Genomic DNA, 23,593 nt, shown 5'->3' on the forward strand with positions numbered 1-23,593 from the left:
TTTTTGGGAAGAGAGAAGGTGGAGTGGGTGCAGGGGGGCTGGTGCTTTGATGGAGGGAGGTATGTAAATGAAGAGGGTAAATTTGCATGGAGAGGGACTGAGAGAGAGGGGGAAAGAGAGAGAGAGAGGGAGAAAGAGAGAGAGGGGGAAGCGGAGAGGTAGGGCCCTCATCATTCCTAAGCGCAGGCTGGGTGACCTTTTGTTCCTGAATTAATATTCATCAGGTATTTGCGCTTCACTCAATCACGCAGGTAATCTCCCAGCCGGATTCACGCGCACACACTCTCACCGGGGGAGGGTCAGCCCAGGCACTTGAAAGCTGGAGCATCGTTTTTATTCCTGGCGCTCCCTAAAAGCAGCTCTTTTTACCCTCTCATTTTGTGTGTGTGTGTGTGTGTGTGTGTGTGTGTGTGTGTGTGTGTGTGTGTGGGTCTATGTTTATGGATGTGTGTGTGTGTGTGTATGTGTGTGTGTGTGTGTGGGTCTATGATTATGGATGTGTGTGTGTGTGTGTGTGTGTGTGTGCGTGCGTATCTTTATTTCTCCTATGTTTAGAGGACAAGGTTTGGACTGTGGTCAACCATGACCAAATGGGGCCCATCCGTGTGCGTGGCTCCACGCTGGAGAACCCTTTCACCAGGCCCTTGAACTACAGCCTCCCCCCGAGCTACCTCCAGAGCCTGGTCACCACCTCCCTGCACTGCCAACAGGAAATCATCTACCAATGCAGGAAGTCCCGCCTATTCAATACCTGGGGTGAGTCCTGGCATCTGAGTAAAATGCACTTGATGACACTGGTTGTGCCTCTCATTTGGTCTTTTATACACCCTCCCTTCCTTCCTCGATCCTCGTCCTCACTGATCTAGATAAAGAATGATGGGGCAGCAACAATGGGATAGTCTATCCAGTGTTAGTTATAGATCAGTGGGAACGAGCCTCGAGGACCGAGCATCGAGGATCGAGGAGAGAGTTTGAGAGCCACCCTCTGACAATGAGGTTAGTTTGTCTGTGCTCTTAATTGGTGTGTCATGAAAAGTTTGCAGAGTGTATGTCAATACTCTCAAAGCGACTGTTTGGAAATTCATTGCATGCAGAGTGAATCTGACACTCGTGTGGGATAATAGGTTTCTAACAGATTGTTTTAATATGCTACTCTGTTAATTGGAGGAAAAGGAAACATGCTTGATTGAGTGTAACAGGATGTGTTTACATATGATGTATTACTGGCGGAGACAGTGTAGTGCTGCTCGGGGATCCTACAGAGTTAATTATGTGGAGTCATCAGGCTGGAGCTAACAGCCTGTGTTCTCACTTCACCTGCTTGGTACTTGGCTGGCCATAACAGGAGGAAGAGACTTGTGTAATCCGTGACTTGCGCTGATTCTCAGGCTCTACACAACCTCCCCCCACACACACATGCACGCACACGCACACACACACACACACACACACACACACACACACACGCACACACATGCATGAACACACGCGCACACACACACACACACGCATGGACAGACACACACACACACACGCACACCTGCCCTGTCTTTAAGAGCTAATCACAGAAGCAGCACCAGATTTGCTGAAAGCCCCTGTGCCAAACAGTTTTCGAGTTGCCCACTGAGCCGTGTAAAATTTGATCAATCCTCCACAAAACGGCGCCGAAGCAAACATGTCCCGAATTGTTGGTACACAAAGCGAAGTGAACTGGATCGCCGGACATCTTGTGTCAACAGATTGTCTCGGCAGGACCGGCAAGTTGGCAGGAGCTCGCATCCTGTTGAGCTGGCACAACAAATGCCCACTCATACTCTCATCGCCGGCGCTTTCTGTATACACACACACACACACAAACACACACACACACACACACACACACGCTCACTAACCTGCGGACACACACATACCCCTGACACCACTGCCCATAGTTAGCACGTGCCCCCTGCTGCTAGGGGCGCGGTTCTGTTTTGTCTGATAGCAGGAGGGGTTACGTCTGGCTTATGCACAACTAGCTGGGTGTTTCTGTTTGTGAACACATGTGGGGTACTCTCCGCGCTCCCCCGGGGGCTTGTGTTTTTGGAACGTGTTTTGGCTGTCCGACACCATGACTTAGCATTACAGTGCTCAGGATGCCCAGAGACGGGGGTCTTTTCAGAGAGCTGGAGAGGCATATTGTCTATAGCCTGTAACACAGTGATTATGCTGCCACTTCAAAAGATCCAAATGGTGAAAAAAGCATGTGTTAAATAGATTGTTATTGTCAGGGCCTGCTGTTACCCTGCCTCTTACAGAAACGTGAGTCGTTGTGGGTCTGCACGTCTGCAAGTGATTATAGATCTGTACGGTGATGGTGTTGAAGTGGGTCAGTTGTGAGAGTTCAGGCATGAAACATGGTGTGAGAGCAAGGAGCGGAGACACTGACGTCTTTGCTTTCTCTTGACCTTTCTTTCCCTCTCTTTGTTCGTCTCTGTCTGCTGCTCTCACACAAACAAACTCCATATTCTAAAAACGGCTAGTTACAGTCTTTGATTATGATTAGCATGTAAAGCCATTGTAAAACGTAAGGTCATGAAGATGATCCCAGTTCTCTGAAGGAGAACACAAGACATTTACTGTAACAATGGTCAAGTCATTCAATCATCATTCATTCGATCTGAACCAATTTCACCCATCTAAGGCTGTTCACACTTGCTGTCTTTTTTTTTGTTTCATAATGAGAGGTCGACCACCAGGGCACAGAGCAGGCAGCCAGGTTACAGAAGCGGGCAGAGGTCATTTACATGCTTGACCGATGCAAGAGCAAACAACAGCGCCGGTTTTAGGGACACCATGATCTTAAACTCGATATTGCTTAGGGGCACAAGCTTTTAGCAAGACTGTTACATCCCATTGGGGGCATCGAGGCTGTAGCCTACAGGGTGGCCAAAGGGTCCGCACCCTTTAGAAAGTGAGAAGCAAGACTAGAGGTTGAGCCCCTTGTGTCACGCCAGACTAATCTGCGGTGTGTTTCCCAAAAGCATAGTTTCTAACTTCGATGCATTTTTTTGTGGTAGCGTCAGTGCCAAATCTGAGTTGACAGTATTTGAGTCACACATTACAGATATGTTAACGATACAGAAATACAGTGTTGACATTCGGTCATATTTTGTGAATATTTTCTTAAGAGCTAACAAATATGATATATCTTAAAAATCATTTTTTAATTTTCCAAAATGAAAAAGTGATATGTGACAATATGGGTCTTAAGTGTTTGTGCATGCATAACACAAATCTACGGACTCACATTTGGCAGACACTACCAAGGTAATTGCTATCATAGTTAGCAACTATGCTTTTAGGAAACAGACCCCTGAGTGGCAGGCTGAGATAGCTGTCAGGTACACTTTGAGTGTGGAGGCGGAGCGTCCCTGCTTAAGCAGATGCTGTAAGACCGTGAATACCCATTTAATGGGACACAAGGATGGGTCACAATCGTTATCGGCATACCAGTTGGCAAACACCCACCACTTTAAAGAGTGGAGAAACAACTGTACTCTCACAATCTGAATAGCTTGAATAGCAGGAGTCCTTTGTGAGGTCTCAGGATGTCAGCGGCCACAACAACGGCTTCAAAGTTCAGGGGTCCACTTTAATTTGTACCTAACAATGACCTTTAGCTATTAGCAAAGCCATTATTGCTTTTTATCGCTTATTTATTGGTTTTTATTGCTTTTTTTTTCAGGGTGAAATTGTTGCAGTGTCATTTTCTTTTTTTACATCTTTCTCAGCAATTTTGAAGTTCTGCATGGTGAATCACATGGAGTCTCTGCCGTCTACACACAGTTAAACTGCTGAGTGTCCAAGTTTGATAGGTTTTTGGCTTTCTTACTGTACTACCACTGTTACTCTTAACACTTTCATACAAATTCATATAAATTCAACCTCTGGTGACCCTGTCTCATCAAAAGCTCTCACTCAAGCATACTGTACCACATCATGAATCTCTAAAAAATTCGGTGGAAAGAAAATAACTGGTTCCTTTCAAATAAAAATAATCAGAGTTGCCTTTTAAAATGCTGACTGCAATAGCAGTAATTTACTGACTGTGAACAGTAACTAAAGTGGCAAGGAGATTATGTATTTCAGAGGCTTGAGACTGAATCACTGAATGCAACCAGAAGGTTTCCATTCCCCCCAAAAATGGTTTCATTGTTTCATGGCTCTTGAAACTGATGATATATAATATAGAAATGTCTCTTTGCATGTTTACAAAATGAGGAAGAAGTGTTTTCTGACCCATAGTGCATAACAAACATATCCAACACTGTTTTATTTCCACCCACTAGCTAACCTATAGTTTGTTGGAAAATGACTTCATAGATCTGTTTAGAAACGTTGGTTAACGCTCCCAAACGAGCACACCATTGAGTCAGTGGGGACTTGTTCAGCTTTTTTGCGGGCACAGTGGTTTCAAGGAATTGTTGACAACAAATTCTCTCTTTCCCTCAGTCCAAACTTTTCTAGTATTGTTTATTGATGTTTGCTAAAAAATTGAATATCATTAAGGTGTTTTCTAATAGGCCGACTCAAGTAGGTTATGTTACATTCAATCGAATCAAACGTTTTCCCCCATGTTGAGATTTTATCCACATGTGGGGCTGGTGACCATGATTATGATTACAATTAGATGCAAAACGTATCCATATACCAAGCTCTGACTGTTCCCGCCTTTTTTGTATTTTGGCTTGTGATTGGCTGGAGTCAGACGGCACACCCCTGTCGTGGTGGCTGGACCGGGATGGGGTGAAAAGGACGTATTGGGGGGGCTTCCTTCCTGGGGTGCAGCAGTGCTCCTGCAGCCTGGAGGGGAACTGCATGGACATGAACTACTTCTGCAACTGCGATGCCGACCGTGACGCATGGTAAGCTCAACTCCACAACCTTCTGGGCACATTTAGACAGGCAATGTTGGAGGAATAGTTTAAAAACACTCAAACGCAAAAGCTATACCTATCTCTGATTATTTCACCAATAAGAAGTGTGCTCATGCAAATCACAGGATCAACATGAACTTGATGAATTGCAATGCCAGAAGAAGTGACTATAATTCTCATTATTTTCAAGTGCAACATTTGAATGGAGTTGAATGACTTGTAAATCATGGTGATAATTATGTAGTTATTTCGCTGCCAAAGTACTGAATTTCCACATTATACCACATAGTGCATGTTAACAACGAGGTCTCTTAACAGTGTTTTAAAACATAAGAGGGCTACATCCCTGATAAATATAAAATATTTGAAAACATGGAACCTTTTACCACATATGCATGTTTATGCCATAGACTGTATAGAACAGTCTATGGTTTATGCATACAAGGAACTTATGTACAACTTCTAGATGCAAATATAGCAAAACAATGGGTACGTGATAAACACAGATGCAAATAGGCCGTTAAGATTCCACAGCTGACAGTACTTCAGTCTAGAAATCATGAGTCACATATTGACATAGTGAAGGTAAACACATCAGGATCTGGATCACAGCATTTCTTCTCTGTTTCTGTATCAAAGGAATGCTTTTGTCTGTGTACCCACCCACTGCACACCTACCTTGCCTTCATTTTTACCTCTCCCTCTCTCTCTCTCTCTCCCTCTCTGCCTGCAACTTTCTCATCACCAGGGTAAATGATACTGGTCTGCTGTCTTATAAAGACCATTTGCCTCTAAGGGAAATTGCCATTGGCGACACGAACAGGACCAGCTCTGAGGTTGTGTTCAAAATTGGACCACTGCGTTGTTACGGCAACAGTAAGTTGGACACTGACAGAAACATGACAAACCTCTCCCAACCATTTCATTTTAATATAGCTGCAAGTAGCAATGTGTAGATTAACATCATTGCAATGGAAATATTATGCTTTTTAAGGTAACTCTTGTTAAGCTTGGTCTTGAGATCATCTGTGCCAAATTCCATTGGAAAAAAATGACAAAATGTGTGACCTGTGAAAACCTTTTCATGTTTTGGACTAAAAAAATTCAATATGGCAGACAGTCATGGGCGTTGAACTTGCCTTGATCCAAGGATTCCAATGGTACCTCATATTTCTAAATTGGGCAAACCGTTCAAAATATATGTGTATGGATGTTACTCAAACTGACCCATTGGTGGAAAAATCATAAAACTTGAATCAGTTAACCATCCCCAATCAATGTGCTAAATTTCACAACCTTATAGGCTCTCATGACAGACGAATGCAGGGGTGTCTTAGCAGCTTTGCTTTAAAAATAAAGTAATGCTTAGCTGATATGCTCCGCTCATCTTCTCTCTTAGGATTCCTGTGGAACTCTGCATCCTTCTACCAGGAGACTTCCTACCTCCACTTTCCTCCTCTCCAAGCAGAGCTGACCCTTGACCTTTCCCTCTACTTCAAGACCAGCACCCTCTCGGGCGTCTTCCTGGAGAACCTTGGGGTCCAGTCTTTCATCAGGCTGGAGTTAAGCTGTAAGTCAGCAGACTGCACCACTGAGTGACTATTTATCAAATGAGTTGTTATATTACATTACATTTGGCTGACACTTCACCAAAGTGACCAAAGTGACCCTGACAGAGCTCTCGGCAGCCATATGTATACAAAAGTTTTACTTTTTCTTTTAGATTTTGTAAAATGTAGTGAGAAATAGGCACTGTGCCGTCTAAAAAAAACATGTTATTGTAACCAAAAAATACTTTGGCCATGATTTCGTGATGTGTGTATACACAGCTTGCGAGCAGCGATTTCTAAAGGCATGATAAGTGGTTGAGCCATCCATCTCAGTACACCCCTCAAGCGTCAGTCAAGCCCAGAGTCAAGCATAAACACTGAAGCACCGTGTGAATGCACTGTTAAAGTGAATACTTGAGTGAATATGAGGCTGATCTTGCGAGTGACGATGAATGAGAGAATATGAGCGTAAACGATAAAGTAGACATGAGTGAGAGTGAATGGGAGAGTGAACCTTAGAATTAATTAACATTCATCAGCATGAGAGTTAATGCCCAGAACAACTGAGGAAACTTAGCCTGGCACGCCCTCCCAGTGACGCAACGCCTTCAGGCTTTTGCTGCTGGTCTGGTCAACTGCTCATTGAGAAGGATTTCTGAGTTCCCGAAATCTGCGGAACTGCCCCCTTTGGTCGAGAACCAATCAACTTTGAGCAGCTCCAACGGCTCTGGGTAGAGGCGTGTTCAAGGCAGAGGAAAGAGTGTTGTTATTGGTTTAAACTTGGCAATCCGCTTTCTGACATCTACCAGTAGCAAATCGAGGCACTTAAAGGAGGCGGGTCAACCAGCGCTGACAAGAAACCGTGTTAGCACAGGCTGTTGGTCAGACTAAAGTCTCGCAGAGCCTTTGAAAGTCGATGGTAATCAGGCTAGAGGAAACTAGTCTAAAAAGGTGATAATATAAGTAGTTCACAATTATTATGTTTGCTAGATGACATATGATTGTGTTAGAGTTGATGTACAGCTGATGGGTGACATGTCTAAAGGTCACTAAAATGCTCCTTTAAAATGAACTACAACACAGGAAAGGGATATTTGGGCTGTTAAAGATCACATTGAATCTCCTACTTTCTTTCTACCTTTCTTAATCTCTCTCTCTTCCATCTCTTCCCTTTTTCTTCTTCACCAACCATCCCTGTCTCACGCACAGCTCCGTCCTCTGTGACCTTCACCTTTGACCTTGGCAACGGCCCTGTCCAGCTCACGGTCAGCTCCCCCGTTGCCCTGAACGACCGGCAGTGGCATCAGGTGCACGTGGAGCGCAACCTGAAGGGGGCGCTGCTGCAGGTGGACCAGCTACCCCCGCGTCGCGTCGCCGCACCACCCGAGGGAAACCTGTTCCTGCAGCTCAGTGGACAGCTGTTTGTAGGTAAAGAACCATCCGAATCAGGAACACCTTACTCGCTTACTCTCTCTCTCTCTCTCTCTCTCTCTCTCTCTCTCTCTCTCTCTCTCTCTCTCTCTCTCTCTCTCTCTCTCTCTCTCTCTCTCTCTCTCTCTCTCTCTCTCTCTCTCTCTCTCTCTCTCTCTCTCTCTCCCTCTCTCTGATATCTAGAACCTCTTAGAACCATTGCAGAGAAAGAATCGTCTGAATAGTGTTGCACAATGCCCCGATACTAGAAAGGTATCGCATTACCACCAAGTGTATTTTTGGCCTTTTTGCCTGTATTATTATAGGACAGTGAGGTAGACAGGAAACAAGTGGGAGAGAGAGATGGGGGGGGGGGGGGGGGGGATCAGGACATGACCGCAGGCTAGATTCAAACCTGGGTCCCCGTGGGCACTCGGACCCATATATGCTACGAGCGCTGTAGCCTGCCGCGCCACAGCGCCCCTACCACCATTTTAATAAGGCTTTAATAAAAGCTGCATTTGTTATCAATTTAAAGAATTTTAAGTTCCATTTTTTGCCATCTATTACTTAGTGCTGATGTTTAATGTTTTGCCGTGGTATCGTTTCAGTATTGGTATCAAGATACTTAGATATCATATCATCATCATCACAATTTTTGTATTGTGACAACACGAAACATCCGAATCAGGAACACCTCTCTCTCTCTCGGATATCTATAATCGCTTAGAACCCTCCAGCGCTGAACTTGTGTTCCCTTTCAAAGTTCCCTTTTAAGTTATTTCCTTCCAGCCTCTGGTGAATCTGTCCTGTTACGATTGCTTTTGATGTCTCTTGGCTTCAGAGCAATGTTCTGACTCAAACAAGCTAAAGTTATTTCAGGCAAGACAAACCCCTCTGGTGAAATTGGAGGGTTCTTAGTTTTTCGAAGCCCTATTCATGGAGAGGCCCTTTTCGAAGTGGAGCAGCCCATATTTGTGCCAGGAAGCTGTCAGTTGTTGTGTTTACCGCACAGGTGGTTTGAGTGTTGTCCACCGGCAGTCTCTACTGCCAAGAATGTGTCTGCCATCAGGTGCAACACAAGCCTACCACACAGCAACAGCAACAGCATCAGCCTGTGCATCTGTTCAGACACCAGGACAATGGAGTGTGGTCAGGACCCTCTATCTCTCCTGACAAAGGATGACAAAAACGCAAATCACAGTAAAAACATTAGATATTTTTACATTTCTACTTTGTGTGAAAATCAATTCAAACAAACTAAGCTATGTTACACGGTCTCTGTCGTGTCCTGAAACACAAGAAATGTTCGAGACTGTCCAGTGCTGCACCCGTGTTCACAGTAACATTGGGCTTCTGAAGAAAACTGTGAAGGGTTTGACAATGTTATTATATCAGCAGCTGCAGAGTGGCAGTGGAATATCTAACTAGTCAAATACATAATCTGATTTGCGGGGGTTGGTCTAGTGGGTAGTTTATCATGGCCCACCCGTCTACAGTGATCTATGTACTATTGATGACAAATGTGCGCCAGAACTCTGGAGACGGAAATAGTCTCTCTTCCTGGATAGCCTCCACAACTCATTTCCTTCGTGTTTAAACTATGCTTCTCCTAAATCGAGATGCCACCAGATGTAATTTATGTGTATCAATCATGGCCCTGGAGCATGCCTTGTTTTTGGAGAGTGTGGTGGTGGTGGCTCATTACGTTCAGCCCTCCCACCTACTCACTCTCTACAAACTCTCCTAAAACAAGTGGCTAGTGTGTGTGAGGGGGGGCGGGGACGGGGGGAGTTCTCAATCAGTGTGGTTAAAAGTTTGTTTACCGTGTGAGTGCAAAGTGGAATGGTATCCACGGGATGCCAGGCTGAGATTGGAGTTCAGCCACAGTTTGTGAATTTCCTGAGCTCATTTAAAAAAAAGTCTGGAGGAGCAAATAGCCAAAGAAGCCATCCATGCACTGTAGCTTACCGGCAAAAGCAATTGAAGTTACAGTCATAGAAATTCAGTTGCTTTCTAGGCTCAGTGTTGGGGGGAATGAGAAGAGCTCCAGAGATTGGGGAAATTGTGTGAGTGTGTACATACGCGCACAACACACACACACACACACACACACACACACACACACACACACACACACACACACTCACACACACACAACTTTGAACGAGATAGGAAAGTACGCAGAAGTGAGCAGAGGGATTCACACCATCTGAATCTAAGTGTGCGCTCGCCTCAAAAAAAGTCCCTTTGTTGATCGCACCGAAGCCTTGGAGATCAGACTGTGCAGGAGAGATAATCGGCACACACTTTGTGAAGTTTCTGAAATGATTCAACTGTTGTTTGTGATAAAGAAATATGCACACGCCTGAACTGCTAAAGCGAACCAAACAACACCTGCAGCAGAAAATGGATGTTCTCTCAGAATGCTGCCGGTCACGTCTGCTAAAGCGTATTCACTTTGATGGGAAGGTGAAGTTGAACTCTTGAACTCGAATGGTGTTGTGCTCATGCTCGCGGGATATTAACAGTCTCCGTGGCGGATCTGGGGTGGACAAAGCCAGGACTGTGTGCAAATTACAGAACGGCCAGCCCGAGGGCTGCGAGGAGGACTAAAGACATTCTGTAGATTAAAATTGCACGCTTTACATTTAATTCTTTGTCTGTATGACCTCTTAGCAGTGGCTTCTCTCCATTCGCAGGTCAGTAAGAAAGAACTTAACAACTTGACAAGGCCATTTGTTGCTGTCATTCCATCATATTGCATTATGAATGATGTTTTTTTTTGACAAGATTGAAGATACAGCACAAAACCCCAAGAATCACTCCTATCAGATGCAAGCCATAACAATAGTCATAACTAGTCTTTCTTTTGTATTGAAGGGTTTACATTGGTACAGCTACACCTTACCGTAATTTCCCGACTATTAGTCGCGACTTATACATTGATTTTGCAAAATGTCTTCCGCTATGAGGTTAATCCAGGGGTGCAGTTGTTTCTTTTAACTTGCATAAAACACTTATACACAATGCGGCTTATATGTGAGAAATTGCTTTACCTTTCTTGTGAACAGGTGGGACTGCCTCTCGACAGGGGGGCTTCCAGGGTTGCCTGCGCGCTTTGACCGTGAACGGCGTGACCCTTGACCTTGAGGAGCGGGCCAAGACGACTCCGGGCGTGTCTCCTGCCTGCCCTGGCCACTGCAACGGTGACAGCGTCTGTCATCACGGCGGAAAGTGTGTAGAGGAGAGGAATGGCTACGTGTGTGACTGCTCACAGACAGCCTATGGGGGCCCTCACTGCAGTACAGGTGTGTGTGTGTGTGTGTGTGTGTGTGTGTGTGTGTGTGTGTGTATCTGTTTGTATCCATGCAGGCTTGACAGTTTTTATACATGTGATATTATACAAATGATTAAACATGTATATTAATTAATGTACACATCAGTAAATACGTATCAGTAATTTGACACATTTTAACACCAACGCACTGCTTTGCCACTGTTGCATGCTTTCACCATTCTAAGCAAGCAAGTCACTCTCTAATGCAGAGGAGAATAATATACTGTAAAGCAGAGCAACCGCTTTGGCTTTGGAGAATTGAATACACAATATACAAGCTGTATTGTTGGAACCTACATTAGCATCTAGAATTTCATTCCTGCTTACTACTTCACTTGTTGTGTATTCCTTCATGCACTTAAAGAAGTGAATGTGAATAATATATCACGGATTAGCAAAAACACAGCGGGGTAAGGCATAATATTCTATGCATGAACTGGAAACACTTGAAGGAGCCTTGCCAAAACAGTGTTGTGGAGATCAATCTGCATATCCCCCAAAAATTGCACAAAATATAAATATATAAATCAAATGAAGATGGTTTGACGGTGAACTCCCCCATCACCATAGACGATCAAACTATGCTGGGAAAGTTTTTTCTTTCCTCCCTTTTTTCAAGTGTTCTGTATGGATATGGTAATCCATAAGAACAAGGGAACGCTGCACAATTCCACGTTGCTAAATGTGTCTGTGCTCTTGCGATGCGCGGCGCTGCCTCCGTCTGCCAAACTGAATTTCATTAGCGTGGGTGTTCTGACTCAAGCCCTCCCCCACGGCTGTCAATCTAACGAGCTCAGCATTAGCCAGGCCCTGAATGTGATTTAGAGGGAGTTCTTGGAAACTGTGCACTCAGAGACACACACACACACAGGCACACAGGCACACACACACACACACACATAAACACGCACAGGCATACACTCACGTACTCTGTACGCACAAACACACTCATACACATAAACACACACACACAGACACACGCAGTTATTCATTCCCAGATGAAATAAAACTTTAGATGGAGGAGGGGGAAGAACAAAGACAAAGTAGCGTTAATGTCCGGGAGATTGAGCTGTAAGTTGATTCTACATCGAGTGAGAAATGATTTAGAGGCTGGCAGTGAAATGCTAATGCCCTCTGCGCTGGGAATGATTAAAAGTGGGGGGATTTGGGTTTGGCGTCTCCACTGGTTTGACTGCTAGCCCTTCTGCATTTGCATAGATATATCTTTTTTTTTTTTTTTGTTCTTGCCGCCTCAAGATCATAATTTTCCTCCTCTGTACCCCACCCCCCACCCCCCCCATTCCCCCCCTCTCCCCGGTCTCAGTGATGGCAACGACGTTTGATGGAGGCTCCTCGCTCACCTACTCCTTCCAGGAGACGCTGTCAGGGATCCGGGACAGGGACTCCAAGATAACAACCCCCGCCAGGGAGGGCGCCGGCGCCGGGGTCAGGGGTCAGCCGCTGGACAGCGTGACGCTGGGCTTCCAGACGAGACGCGCGCCCGCTCTGCTCCTGGTGGCCCAGGGGCTCGGACGCCGCCACGTGGCCATCATCTTGACCAGAACCGGTACTGACACCACCACACGTACAGTGCAGTACATCCGTTTTTCAGGCTTTTAAAGCCCAATTCACACCAACCCTACTGAAGAGGTTTAGGTTTAGGTCCAGGTTTTATTTGGGATCCCCATTAGCCTAGTCAAACCAGCTACTCTTCCTGGGGTCCTTTTAAAGCCCAATTCACACCAAAGATTCCCGACGCGACGAGACTGAGTTGCAGCGGTGTGAATTAGAAGTTGCACGTAGTTGCAAGCAGTCGCAAGCCGTCGCAGAGCATTAAACACGTTGAGTCGCAGTCGCAAGGTTTTAGAACGTCGCGGCTCGTCTCGTCGGGAATCTTTGGTCTGAACCCTACTGAAGAGGTTTAGGTTTAGGTCCAGGTTTTACTTGGGATCCCCATTAGCCTAGTCAAACCAGCTACTCTTCCTGGGGTCCTATCAATCATTCACTTACGACATCATCATTTAGGTCCAACCCACCGTACACTACTGGCTTTGTAGAGGCCAGAGGGATAGGTCAAATCAGGTGAAGATATCAGTTTCTTTTCTCACTATTGTCGCTGTCTGATCTCTCACGCTTTCTCACACAAACACACACACGCACGCATACACACACACGCACGCACGCACGCACGCACGCACGCACACACACACACACAAAACAAAAGGCATCTTGACACCTGACCAGTCTGGATTGGATACATGCTGCAGGCCAGTCTGAGTGATCTGAAGTACTGTAGCTCTGGCCAAGTCTGGCCAGCCCAGCCCCAGCTACATCTATTTTTAGAGATGTAATAGTGGGCTGATCTAATCAAAAGCTTTTCTTATATTTGAATTTGGTGGTCCATCATGTGGCACGGAACTTCATTGTGTTATAGTCTGGACAGTGCTATTACTGTATATACTACTAGAATAAATGTAAAAGTTATACCAAATCTTGTTGCCCGATAAAAGCATATCCTCGAAAGTGTCAAATTGCTGCCTGCAATTTCTGTAAACCGGGAGGAGCAGTGCAAACACTTTAGCCCCCTTTCAAGGGGGAATGTCAAGAGAGCAAGAGTGTATCTGAGCAAAAAAATGTTCTGAATTCCATCTCTGGGAAATGATGTTCCACTTCAGTGCAAAAGTTTTGCGGTGGTCCTGAGAGGATGAACTCTAAAGTGCCGCTGTGGTCCCCTTAGGAAGTATGCAGATCAAGTATCGTCTAGACGAGGATAAGGAGCCAGACTCACTGAGCCCCAGGTCCCCAAGTTTATCTAACGGCCAGCTACACTGGCTCCGACTGAGTCGTGAAGGAAAAGATGTGTTTGTTCAAGTAAGTTCACTTTTTAAATCATTTACTTTTTCAAGGTTTTTTTTTTGTGCAAAGATATATATATATATTTTTAAGCTGATTCTGTTCCTTAAATCCATGTTAATTACCCAAAACGAGGAAAATGTGGTGTTGGCAAGATAACTGTAACCTACTTTTGCTCTGAGATTAGTGACACTTGTTTTCACGTTCAAACAGGCTGCTCCATACACACATCCTTAAAAGCCTATGCTAGTGGGGACTTATTGGTCAATCTGCTGAAGCCTAACTGCCTGTGCCCCTCGTGGGGGAACTCTCTTTTCAGATAGATGATGGCCTGACACAAATCTTCACCCTGGCATCTGCATCTGCCCTGAGACCTTTGAAGAGTGTGACACTCGGCAAACTCTCTGGTGAGTGATTGTGTGTATGTGTGTGTGTGTGTGGCTGAGAGAGATAGTCAGGCAGCCTATATAACTCCACCTGTTGCCAATTCTCTGTTCGCTTCGACAGTTCAACTCATCACCCAGGATTTACATCTGTCAGACCCCCTAAAAAGGAAGAGCATCTTTTCCTCCGGCAATATAATTCTCCATGAATTTTAATGAAGAAAGGATATTCGCCAGCACTCTCTCTCGGCTCGGCTCCTCTAGTCTCCTCTCCTCTCCTCTCCTCTCCTCTCCTCTCCTGTTCTCCCTCTCTCAACCTAATATGCATAAGGCTGTTTTTCTTATCCCCTCACTTAAAGGAGATGGCAGAGGGTGGGGGGGTATTCTCTTGAAGTGCCAGTAGAACAGCAGAAGGGGTTGAGTGAAGGCTAAATTGATTTGCCAGGCGTTGCCTTGGAGACCCCTTCTTGCCTCTAATCTGAAGACTGATGGGATGGCATGCCCTGGCAAGGGACTTGTGCGAATGTTTCAGATAAATTAACAATAAAGCCTTCCACAAAATACTCCACGCCGGCTCATCATAAAGCAACACAGGTGAGCGAACGTGAATAGAAGTGTTGGATGTAAAAAAAAGAGAGAGGAAGATGAGGGTGGGGGATTACAACACATCGATTCTGTCTCCTCTAGTTTCCACCTATCAGCTGCCCAAAATGAAATTAGAAAAGATTCAACACCGAGTTCAGCACATCTCTGAGACATTAGTGCATGTCAATAACACAGACAAAACATCTGACATGCTTTGAATGGAACTTCAGTGTGTCTAATGTGTTTATGTGTGTTGACAATTGCATTTGGACCTGAAATTGAATCAAAATACTACTCTGGCAATAGCAGTGAGACACTCTGGAAAGCCTTATAATGGGACACTCACCATTTTAGAAAGATTACTTACAGTACGTCATATCATGTTTTTCTCCACTCTGTCTACTGCAGGAAGTGACATCATGGATGAAGAGGTGGTCGAAGCAGGACTAAGTGGTTTCGTTGGCTGTCTGTCCTCGGTCCAGTTCAATCAGGTCGCCCCTCTGAAGGAGGCTCTGGGTCAAAGAAGCTCGTTGGTCAGCACCAGCGGCCGTCTGTCGGAGTCCAGCTGCAGCTCCCCGTCCAATCCGAACACTCTGGCCACAACACACTCACTGGCAGGTCAGGAGCTGCAGTGACCTCAGAGTGGCACTGGCTAACACGCACGCACTTTACCAAAATTGACACGGTTACACTAAATTCTTAGCTAATGCTGAAAAGCGCTTCTTGGTGTTTTGGGCCCCCAATGTTGCCTTCAAGGCAGCGCTGCCTGGAAGGGGCTAGGGTTAGGCATGGGTTAAGGTTAGGGTTAAGGTTAGGGGGTTAGGGTTAAGGTTAGGGTTAAGGTTAGGATAAGGCTTAGGATTAGGTGCCTTGAAGTCGACGCTGACAGCGCTGCCTGGAAGATGGCGTTGGGGGCCCAAAACACCATCAAGCCTGAAAAGCAGGCGAACAAAAGCACCAAGTGTCTTGTGGAGGAAGACTATGTCTTTTTTTTTTTTAAATAAACACTGTTTCACCAAGATTAGTCAACAGACTGTCTCAGACACTTATTTTGGGGGTTCACAGCCTGGTAAAAAAAATAATTGACATTGTAGACATGAAGTGTGACAAAAACACATACTAATGAGGCTATGCCTACAGGCTCTCCTCATGCACACTCCATCTCTCTGTCTTCAACCCTCCTTTGAGACCACCGTGAAGACACATTTGGGTTATCATATCAGAACGCTCTTAGTGCTATAATGTTTTACACCCACACTCACATAGTCCTCATTTTAACCATGGTTCTCACACACGTTGAGATCACATCACACCAAAGTTAATGCACAGCTAAGTTTTTCATAATCACTTTCAAACTGCCAGGCTCGTTATCCTGTAGATATTGTCTCAGTATACTTAAGATGCCACTTAGCAGACACAAGCACAGGGAGAGAGAAAAAATGAGCACTGGAAAAATGAGCACTGGAAAACGCATAATAAACTGACAAAACACTGTCAACCCAATGCTGCTTTAAACCCAAAACACATTTGTTCTCTTCAGAGTGTTCTGGAACTATCAGACACTCATTCTCTAGTCCCTGCCAGATGTGATGTTGGAAACCTCCCACCCCCCCTTGTTTGATCTGGCAACCGTTCAGCACACTATTAGCATGATATGGGCATTGGCTCTCAAGTCAGGCTAATTTGAATGTTTTATATATTTTTTTTATCAGTATTTGTGTTTTTATTAGTATTTCCCTTTGATGATTGGTAATGATTGTTATAGCATGACTCTGAAGATGTTTATATAGGCTAATTTGAATGTCTATATTAGCATTTTGTGTTTTCTTAGAATTTTTGCCTTTTGTTTTCTGCGTTTCATGTTTTCTGTCGTCACATATCTTCCCAGACCACTTGGAGAAAGGAGGCCGGGGCAAAGAGCCCTTAAAGGAAATGGAGCACAATGGGTCAGCAGTTATCGGAGGTAGGCTGGTCAGCTACTGTATCAAAGATCCTTCATTACTGACAAGATAGAGCAACATCATGCAAAATTCAAACAGTTCCTGTCTGCTTAAAGAGGCGTGTCGCAAAGACGTCATAGTGGGATATCGATCTCTGCAGTTCAGTTCAAATGTAACGTCACTTTCTAGGTCTGCTTAAAGGGGGATTTCGCACCCCCTCCCCTTCGCGAAAACAGAAGGTGGAAATGGTCGAACGTTTGCGCCTCTCGCTACGCTTTAACCCTCTCTGACTGTATGTTGAAGGAGACGGCGTCTATCAAAGATTCTAGAACAGAGCTCTGTTCTAGAATCTTTGATGTCTATGCTTATACTGTACTCATGACACTGACCTACAGTACAGACACCTCAGCACACCATCCCCACTTTACCTGTCCCTGATGCCCCCTCAGGTTTTGGGACAAAGGGGTTGCAAATATTGATTTTTGAGTGCTTCAAAAGAGGTATCATTATTCACCACCACTTATGCTGCTATCTGATCACTTGCCAACTCCGCAGTCTGGTGATTATGATGGATCTGCCCGCCCGGTGCTCTTTTTGTTTTTCGCAGGTGTGGTGGCTGCGGTGGTGTTCACCACCCTCTGCGCCATGGGGGTGATCATCCGCTTCCTGTACCAGCACCGGAGGCCTCCGCCCGCACCCGTCATGGCCGAGAAGAAGGAGCACCGCGACAGCCTGGATCCCCACCCTCCACACCCCCCACATCCGTACCGGACTGAGCTGGACCCCCACAAGTCCACCAGGGACCATAAGGAGTATTTCATCTGAGTGCATTGGGGGTTCTGCTATCACTGCAAATCTCATGGTCCTGAATGAGGCAAGAAAACAAAAACTGTTTGCCACCCATAGAAAATGCCACCCAAAAGCCTTCAAAACTCTCCCTATTTTCTGCTGTCGTTATTTTTGGGCTAGCCCAGCAAAGGGGCGTGGCACTACCTGAGAGGGAGGAGGTCCCCTCACCATGGAGATTATGGATACTTTCCAGTGGTATTGTGGGAAGTGGAGTCCTTTTTTTGCATCTGTTACTATCTAACTTAATCATGAGTAAATCATACAACATGCCAGTACAGATATGCAGGTTTTTCATCCACCAAGTTGCATCTTCAGAGTCAAACAGTGTTTGGTGTCCGAGCATGGACATAATACTATTCTATCTTTCAGTCGCTTGTCGTGGTTTTTGTACTTTGGAGCAAAGCTTGTAAAGAATGTCAAAGACTTGCATACTGGAAAACCGAAGAGCTATGAGGGTCCTTAAAAATGTTTTGAACGACGATGAAATACTCAACCGAACTCATCAACCAAACCAACTTGAAACAACCTTTGGGATTCAAGTACTCTACAGGGAGAGAGAGAGAGCATATACAAATACTAGAGTGTGACTTTGAGTGCGATGATCACATCATGAACAAGCGTTCATAAAATGACGCATCCCCTCAATGTCTCATAATCAGATGTCCTCTGTTTGGTGGTACAGTAGGTGACAATCATGTTTATCATGTCAACATGCAGTGGGGGTGTAGTCATATTCAGAACGTTGTTGTTACTTTTCTGGATTGCTGGCCTGGCATAGTAGAAAAAGCAGAGGTCCCTGTACAGCGGCTCTTTGCGTTAGCCCTGCACCATTGCCATGTGACCTTTGACCTTTGACCTTCTCCTTCAGGTGCATGGTTAACCTTACACACCAGTCTAAGCAAACCTGTGCCTGGGCCTGGTGTCCTCTTCTTCAAGTGCATTAAGAGTCTGAGAAAACGGCTCTATAACAAAACAACCCACCTCCTTATTTTAGTCGTGTTCATATGGACATTATTATTATTTATTTATTTATTTATTTATTTATTTATTCATTTCGCGTTTCTTTGTGTGTGTACGTACGGTTTTGATTAGGGTTGTTTTTATGGCTACTACTGTAAATGTTCAATGTAAATAGATTTCATAAATATATTTAATAAATGAAGCTTTTCTACAGCTTTATGTGCATAATGTACATCCCCAGAGTGTTTTTAGTGTCATTCACTATTGTGACAGTCAACTAGCACGGCCATATCGGTTTTTATTATGTTTTTTTTCTTGATGGGCATGTAGCTGACAAGGTGACAGGGAATAGAAGCTGTTGGTCCCTGAGAAGCTGGGGAGACCGAAAGCAGTTTTTTTTCGGGGTGGATAACTTGGCAATCGTTGCACTTCAATACCTGTAAGGTCTGAAGGAAGCACATGGTGACACATAGTCAAAGACATAAATGCAATGACGTTTAGATGCTTGCCAAATTTCATGAAGTTTCCTCTAAATGGTATGCTGCAACTAACATATCTCAACATTTCAAGACATGCATGTGTCAATATCTTGTGATGTAAAGGTTCAAAGTTTGAAACAATTTGACTTGCTGAATTACTGCTGCATTCTTTTCATGCACCCCAAATCAACCAAATTTAAATATCCCACTACTCAATAGTAATACATGCATCACACAAGTGTGTGTTTGTGTGTGTGTGTGTGTGTGTGTGTGTGTGTGTGTGTGTGTGTGTGTGTGTGTGTGTGTGTGTGTGTGTGTGTGTGTGTGTGTGTGTGTGTGTGTGTGTGTGTGTGTGTGTGTGTGTGCGCGCGTGGTAAGCTGTTACTTTTGTGACATTAAGTATCTTAATGTCTGAATTGGGCAAAATCTTTTTAATGTCTGGATTAGCCATGTTTGTGACATTACGGGGATTATTAAGGAAGATCAGTGCCGCATTTGACAGCTTAAACGGTGTAGTGAAATCATTACCCAATGCAGTAATCTTACGCGGTTGTTATTTTAAGAGCCGGAGATGTAACAAACGTACATTTTTGAGGGGTCATGCAGTTTTGCTCTGGTACCTACACTATTACTTTTAATGAGACACTGAAAAGTCTTAACATGGTTGTCTCATCCTTGGCCTCGCTGGTATGTTTTCCTGCCTCTTTTGAGCATGGCAGATCGTTTTTTTCCCTCGAGGGAAAAAAACTTTCTCTCCTATTAAATTCTCAGCATTCCTCAGTGACATAAATATAATTGACATTGGAAAATGTGTGTGTGTGGGGGGGGGGGGGTCTGTTTGAATGCTTGAATCAAATTAGGCACAGCTCTGTACATGTTTACTAAACATTTCTCTAAGGATTTCCATGCAAGTTAATCAACCTGAAAGCCCGCACCCTGCACATATTCTCTGTGCTACCTTCCAATGGCTCTTCCCAATATCATCTGCCTGCCTCTTCAAACTCTCCGTACACCAGCAGAACAACAACAACAACAACAACAGCACAACGCATATAGGCCTACATAATATATAATCTATCACAGAATCAGATCAGATGCAGCCTTAAGCTGTGGGGAGGCTTATCATCAGCAAGTGACACTGCCACATTGGCATCGCACCACCTGACGGAAACCGAGATGTGCCAGTTCTACTAGGGCAAGAAGAAGGGCAAGGGGAAGGAGAGGTGAAGAGAGGGTGAAGAGAGAGGGAGAGAGAGAGAGATGTGTTGCTCATCAGGTGTTGATTAAATGTCCTCAGGATTGTGTGGGAATGAATGACACACACACACACACACACTTACTTCAGTCAGCTGGTCTCAGGCAGGAGAAAAATACACCCTAGCATAATCAGGGCTATAATCAGGGCTCTAAGGCTCAAAAGTTCCCACCTCATAGTTTATCACACTGTGCATGTGCCTAAAAGTTCTCTCTGCAGAAGTGGAAAAAGCGGAAAAAACGTAGGTGTCCTTTTACACCTTGAATTGGGAACCATGATGCCGAAACGAGCGATGTCAAGAGAGCAATGAACGGCACCACTGCACTTTGGCCATCTCGAGCCTTCCGCCGACATGAATTTCAAAGCATGACAAATACAAAAAAAAAAGAGGAGGAAATATAGAGGAAGTATGTCTGAATTATTGACAAACTCAAACTCATTTATGTCCAAGTAGCGGATCTCAAAAGGAAGGGAGGAGGGAGACTTTATCATTAGCTTCCCAGGGAGGCACATTCACAGGAGGAGATCATCTCACAGAGAAAGAACGAAAGAAAAAAAGAGAGAGAGAGAGACAGAACACTCGGCAAAGAGTGAGGGATGAGGGGAGCCCTGGCAGTACGTTTGGGAACGTGCTGATGAAAAGCGAGCGGAGGACAGAACAGTCATCTGAGAGAACTCCTCCTCCGGCGCAGTAAAACACAGGGCCACCGCTCCCTCTGGCTCCTTCACCCTCCTTTGCCAGTACAGACTGTGAATACAGATTCATCAGGTGCTTAGACCCAAAGAAAAGTAGTAGTATGAAGGCATCCTTTGCACTCCGTGGGGCTTGGTACCTTGAGCATCCTAGTATAAAAAAAAGTATAAACCTGAAGAGCGATACACTCTCGCCCACACAGGTTATTAAAAAATAGTTTTGGGCATTTATTCCCAGGCCTCGAATTCTGCTGAAGCTTGAGTGTTGTTCCTGTAAATCCTTTTTGATAAAAAAAAAAAAAACGTCTGACAAATGAGTAAATGTAAATTGGCAGATGCTTTTATCCAAAATGATGTTCAAGTGAGAAACCACACTTGAGCTTTCGTGGAGTAGGAGGGTAACATGTGAATGCAAATGCTGTGGCTAAGTTTTAAAGGTACACTATGCAGGTTTAGGTTTAGAGTCACAATGTATTTATATGTTACTCTGCTATTGTAAATAGCAAACTTCACGCTATTTATCCCCCACACAATGCCCTCTTGTCGTGGAGGTGAAGGATTAACACCAGGCAAAAACGATCTCCAAAGAGCTATACTGAGAAGGTAATGTTTCACGATTCTCACAAGGTTTAGTGGGACAACGCTCTTGGAAGTTACATGGCTTGTTTTTCTTGGTAGGGGCTCGCTACATCTGTGCTGCATACTGAATTATGCTAAGTGAATGATTCACCTATTACAAGTTCATTTACCATCAAATTGGCTTCATAAAGTGAACATTTTGCATACCTTTAACATTTACTTTGGTCTATTTGCCCAACGTAAGGGGGAAATTAAATCTGATTAATGTGTTCAGACAACACAGGTATGTGAATACAGTGGTCAGTCATTAGATTAAATCTGTCTGTCCACAATGTCAAGGACACAATCTGTGAAGTCTTCAGATTCTGGTAACTCAGTGTTCATTGATTTATATTGCACCATTAACAATGAGTCAAACACAAATGGTGTCAAATCAGAATTCCTTGAAATAAACATTAGACTGGGGAGAATCACAGCTTGACAATCATGCTGGACAGATTGCTTAAATGTCTATCAATGGATCCACCAATCACTGGCAGGAGGGCTAATTGATTTATAATAAAGCTACTAATTAAAATAGGAAATACAATTATGTCTCCCCTTGATTGCAATCGATTGTGTGGGAGACCGGCTTGTCTGGAACACATGGTCAGAGCCCACCCTGCAGAACACCCAACATGCCGACCCCTCCCCAACACACACACACACACACACACACACACACACACACACACACACACACACACACACACACACACACACACACACACACACACACACACACACACACACACACACACACACACACTCCCTGCTTATCATACTGATTCAATCAAGTCTCCCATTCCCCTTTCGTAAACATCTCGACGTGACGACACACACGTTTTACCACTTAACAATTACGCACACGTCGTGGCCTGAAGGGAGTCGAGGGACACAGAGGCAGTTAATTAACCTTGACTGACATTTGTACAAGGACAGGAGAATGGAGCCTGCATACAGTATGTGTGTGTGTTTGTGTAGGTATGTGTACAAAGGATACTGTCAACAACACAGTCTCACAAGAGTGTCTACCTTCAATTCCTCACATATGTGCATCTGTGTGTGTGTGTGTGTGTGTGTGTGTGTGTGTGTGTGTGTGTGTACTCTTTGACAATTAGATACCGCAAAGGCAGAGGATGAAGTTAAACACTTCATTTCAGTCACATTTGCGTGTGTGTGCGTGTGCGTGTGTGTGTGCGCGCGTGTGTATACACACGGGCATCTCTACCCTGCATGCCAGCATCAAAGCTGGACAGAGCGCCTCATAATTTAATTACTTTCTGGCATTTTTACCTCCACAAAGCCAGACAGGCACCCCAACCTCACAGCAGCTGGGCGCGACGGGCACGGCGCCAGGCGGTTGGTAAACTGGCAAATGACGAGCATCAGTCAGGTGCTAATGGGCAGATCGGCTGAGCCGAACGGCTCGGTAGCGGCGCCGACACCGACACCGACACTCGAGAGAACGGCAGGCAGCATATGCCAGGTCCCCCCCGCACACGTACGTACTGTAGATGCACACATTTTAGATTACAGGTCCCCCGTTTTCAAATCACACTGTTGCAGAGTCAGGTCTGTGCCGACCCCGACACCAACGCTCGAGAGAACGACAGGCAGCATATGCCAGGTCCCCCCCGCACACGTACGTACTGTAGATGCACACTTTTTAGATTACAGGTCCTCCGTTTTCAAATCACACTGTTGCAGAGTCAGGTCTGCGCTGATGCCGACAACGCTCGAGAGAACGACAGGCAGCATA

At 44.9% G+C, this 23,593-nt stretch overlaps 1 protein-coding gene across 1 annotated transcript in view; it reads left to right on the top strand.

The window, feature by feature from the left end:
- The window catches only part of cntnap5l (contactin associated protein family member 5 like), a 46,020-nt gene extending 27,089 nt beyond the window's left edge, over positions 1 to 18,931 (top strand). The window contains exons 12-23 of the mRNA XM_062528572.1: positions 556 to 756; positions 4,748 to 4,904; positions 5,665 to 5,792; positions 6,316 to 6,486; positions 7,676 to 7,894; positions 10,951 to 11,187; positions 12,541 to 12,783; positions 13,954 to 14,087; positions 14,389 to 14,476; positions 15,446 to 15,655; positions 16,926 to 17,000; positions 17,585 to 18,931. Coding sequence (XP_062384556.1) covers positions 556 to 756; positions 4,748 to 4,904; positions 5,665 to 5,792; positions 6,316 to 6,486; positions 7,676 to 7,894; positions 10,951 to 11,187; positions 12,541 to 12,783; positions 13,954 to 14,087; positions 14,389 to 14,476; positions 15,446 to 15,655; positions 16,926 to 17,000; positions 17,585 to 17,802 — 2,081 coding nt within the window. The 3' untranslated portion in view covers positions 17,803 to 18,931. The remainder of the gene's footprint in view (positions 1 to 555; positions 757 to 4,747; positions 4,905 to 5,664; positions 5,793 to 6,315; positions 6,487 to 7,675; positions 7,895 to 10,950; positions 11,188 to 12,540; positions 12,784 to 13,953; positions 14,088 to 14,388; positions 14,477 to 15,445; positions 15,656 to 16,925; positions 17,001 to 17,584) is intronic.
- Positions 18,932 to 23,593: the final 4,662 nt, after the last annotated feature.

The sequence above is a fragment of the Sardina pilchardus genome, chromosome 23 (genome assembly GCF_963854185.1).
Source record: "Sardina pilchardus chromosome 23, fSarPil1.1, whole genome shotgun sequence".
In the NCBI taxonomy this organism is placed as follows: Eukaryota; Metazoa; Chordata; class Actinopteri; order Clupeiformes; family Clupeidae; genus Sardina; species Sardina pilchardus.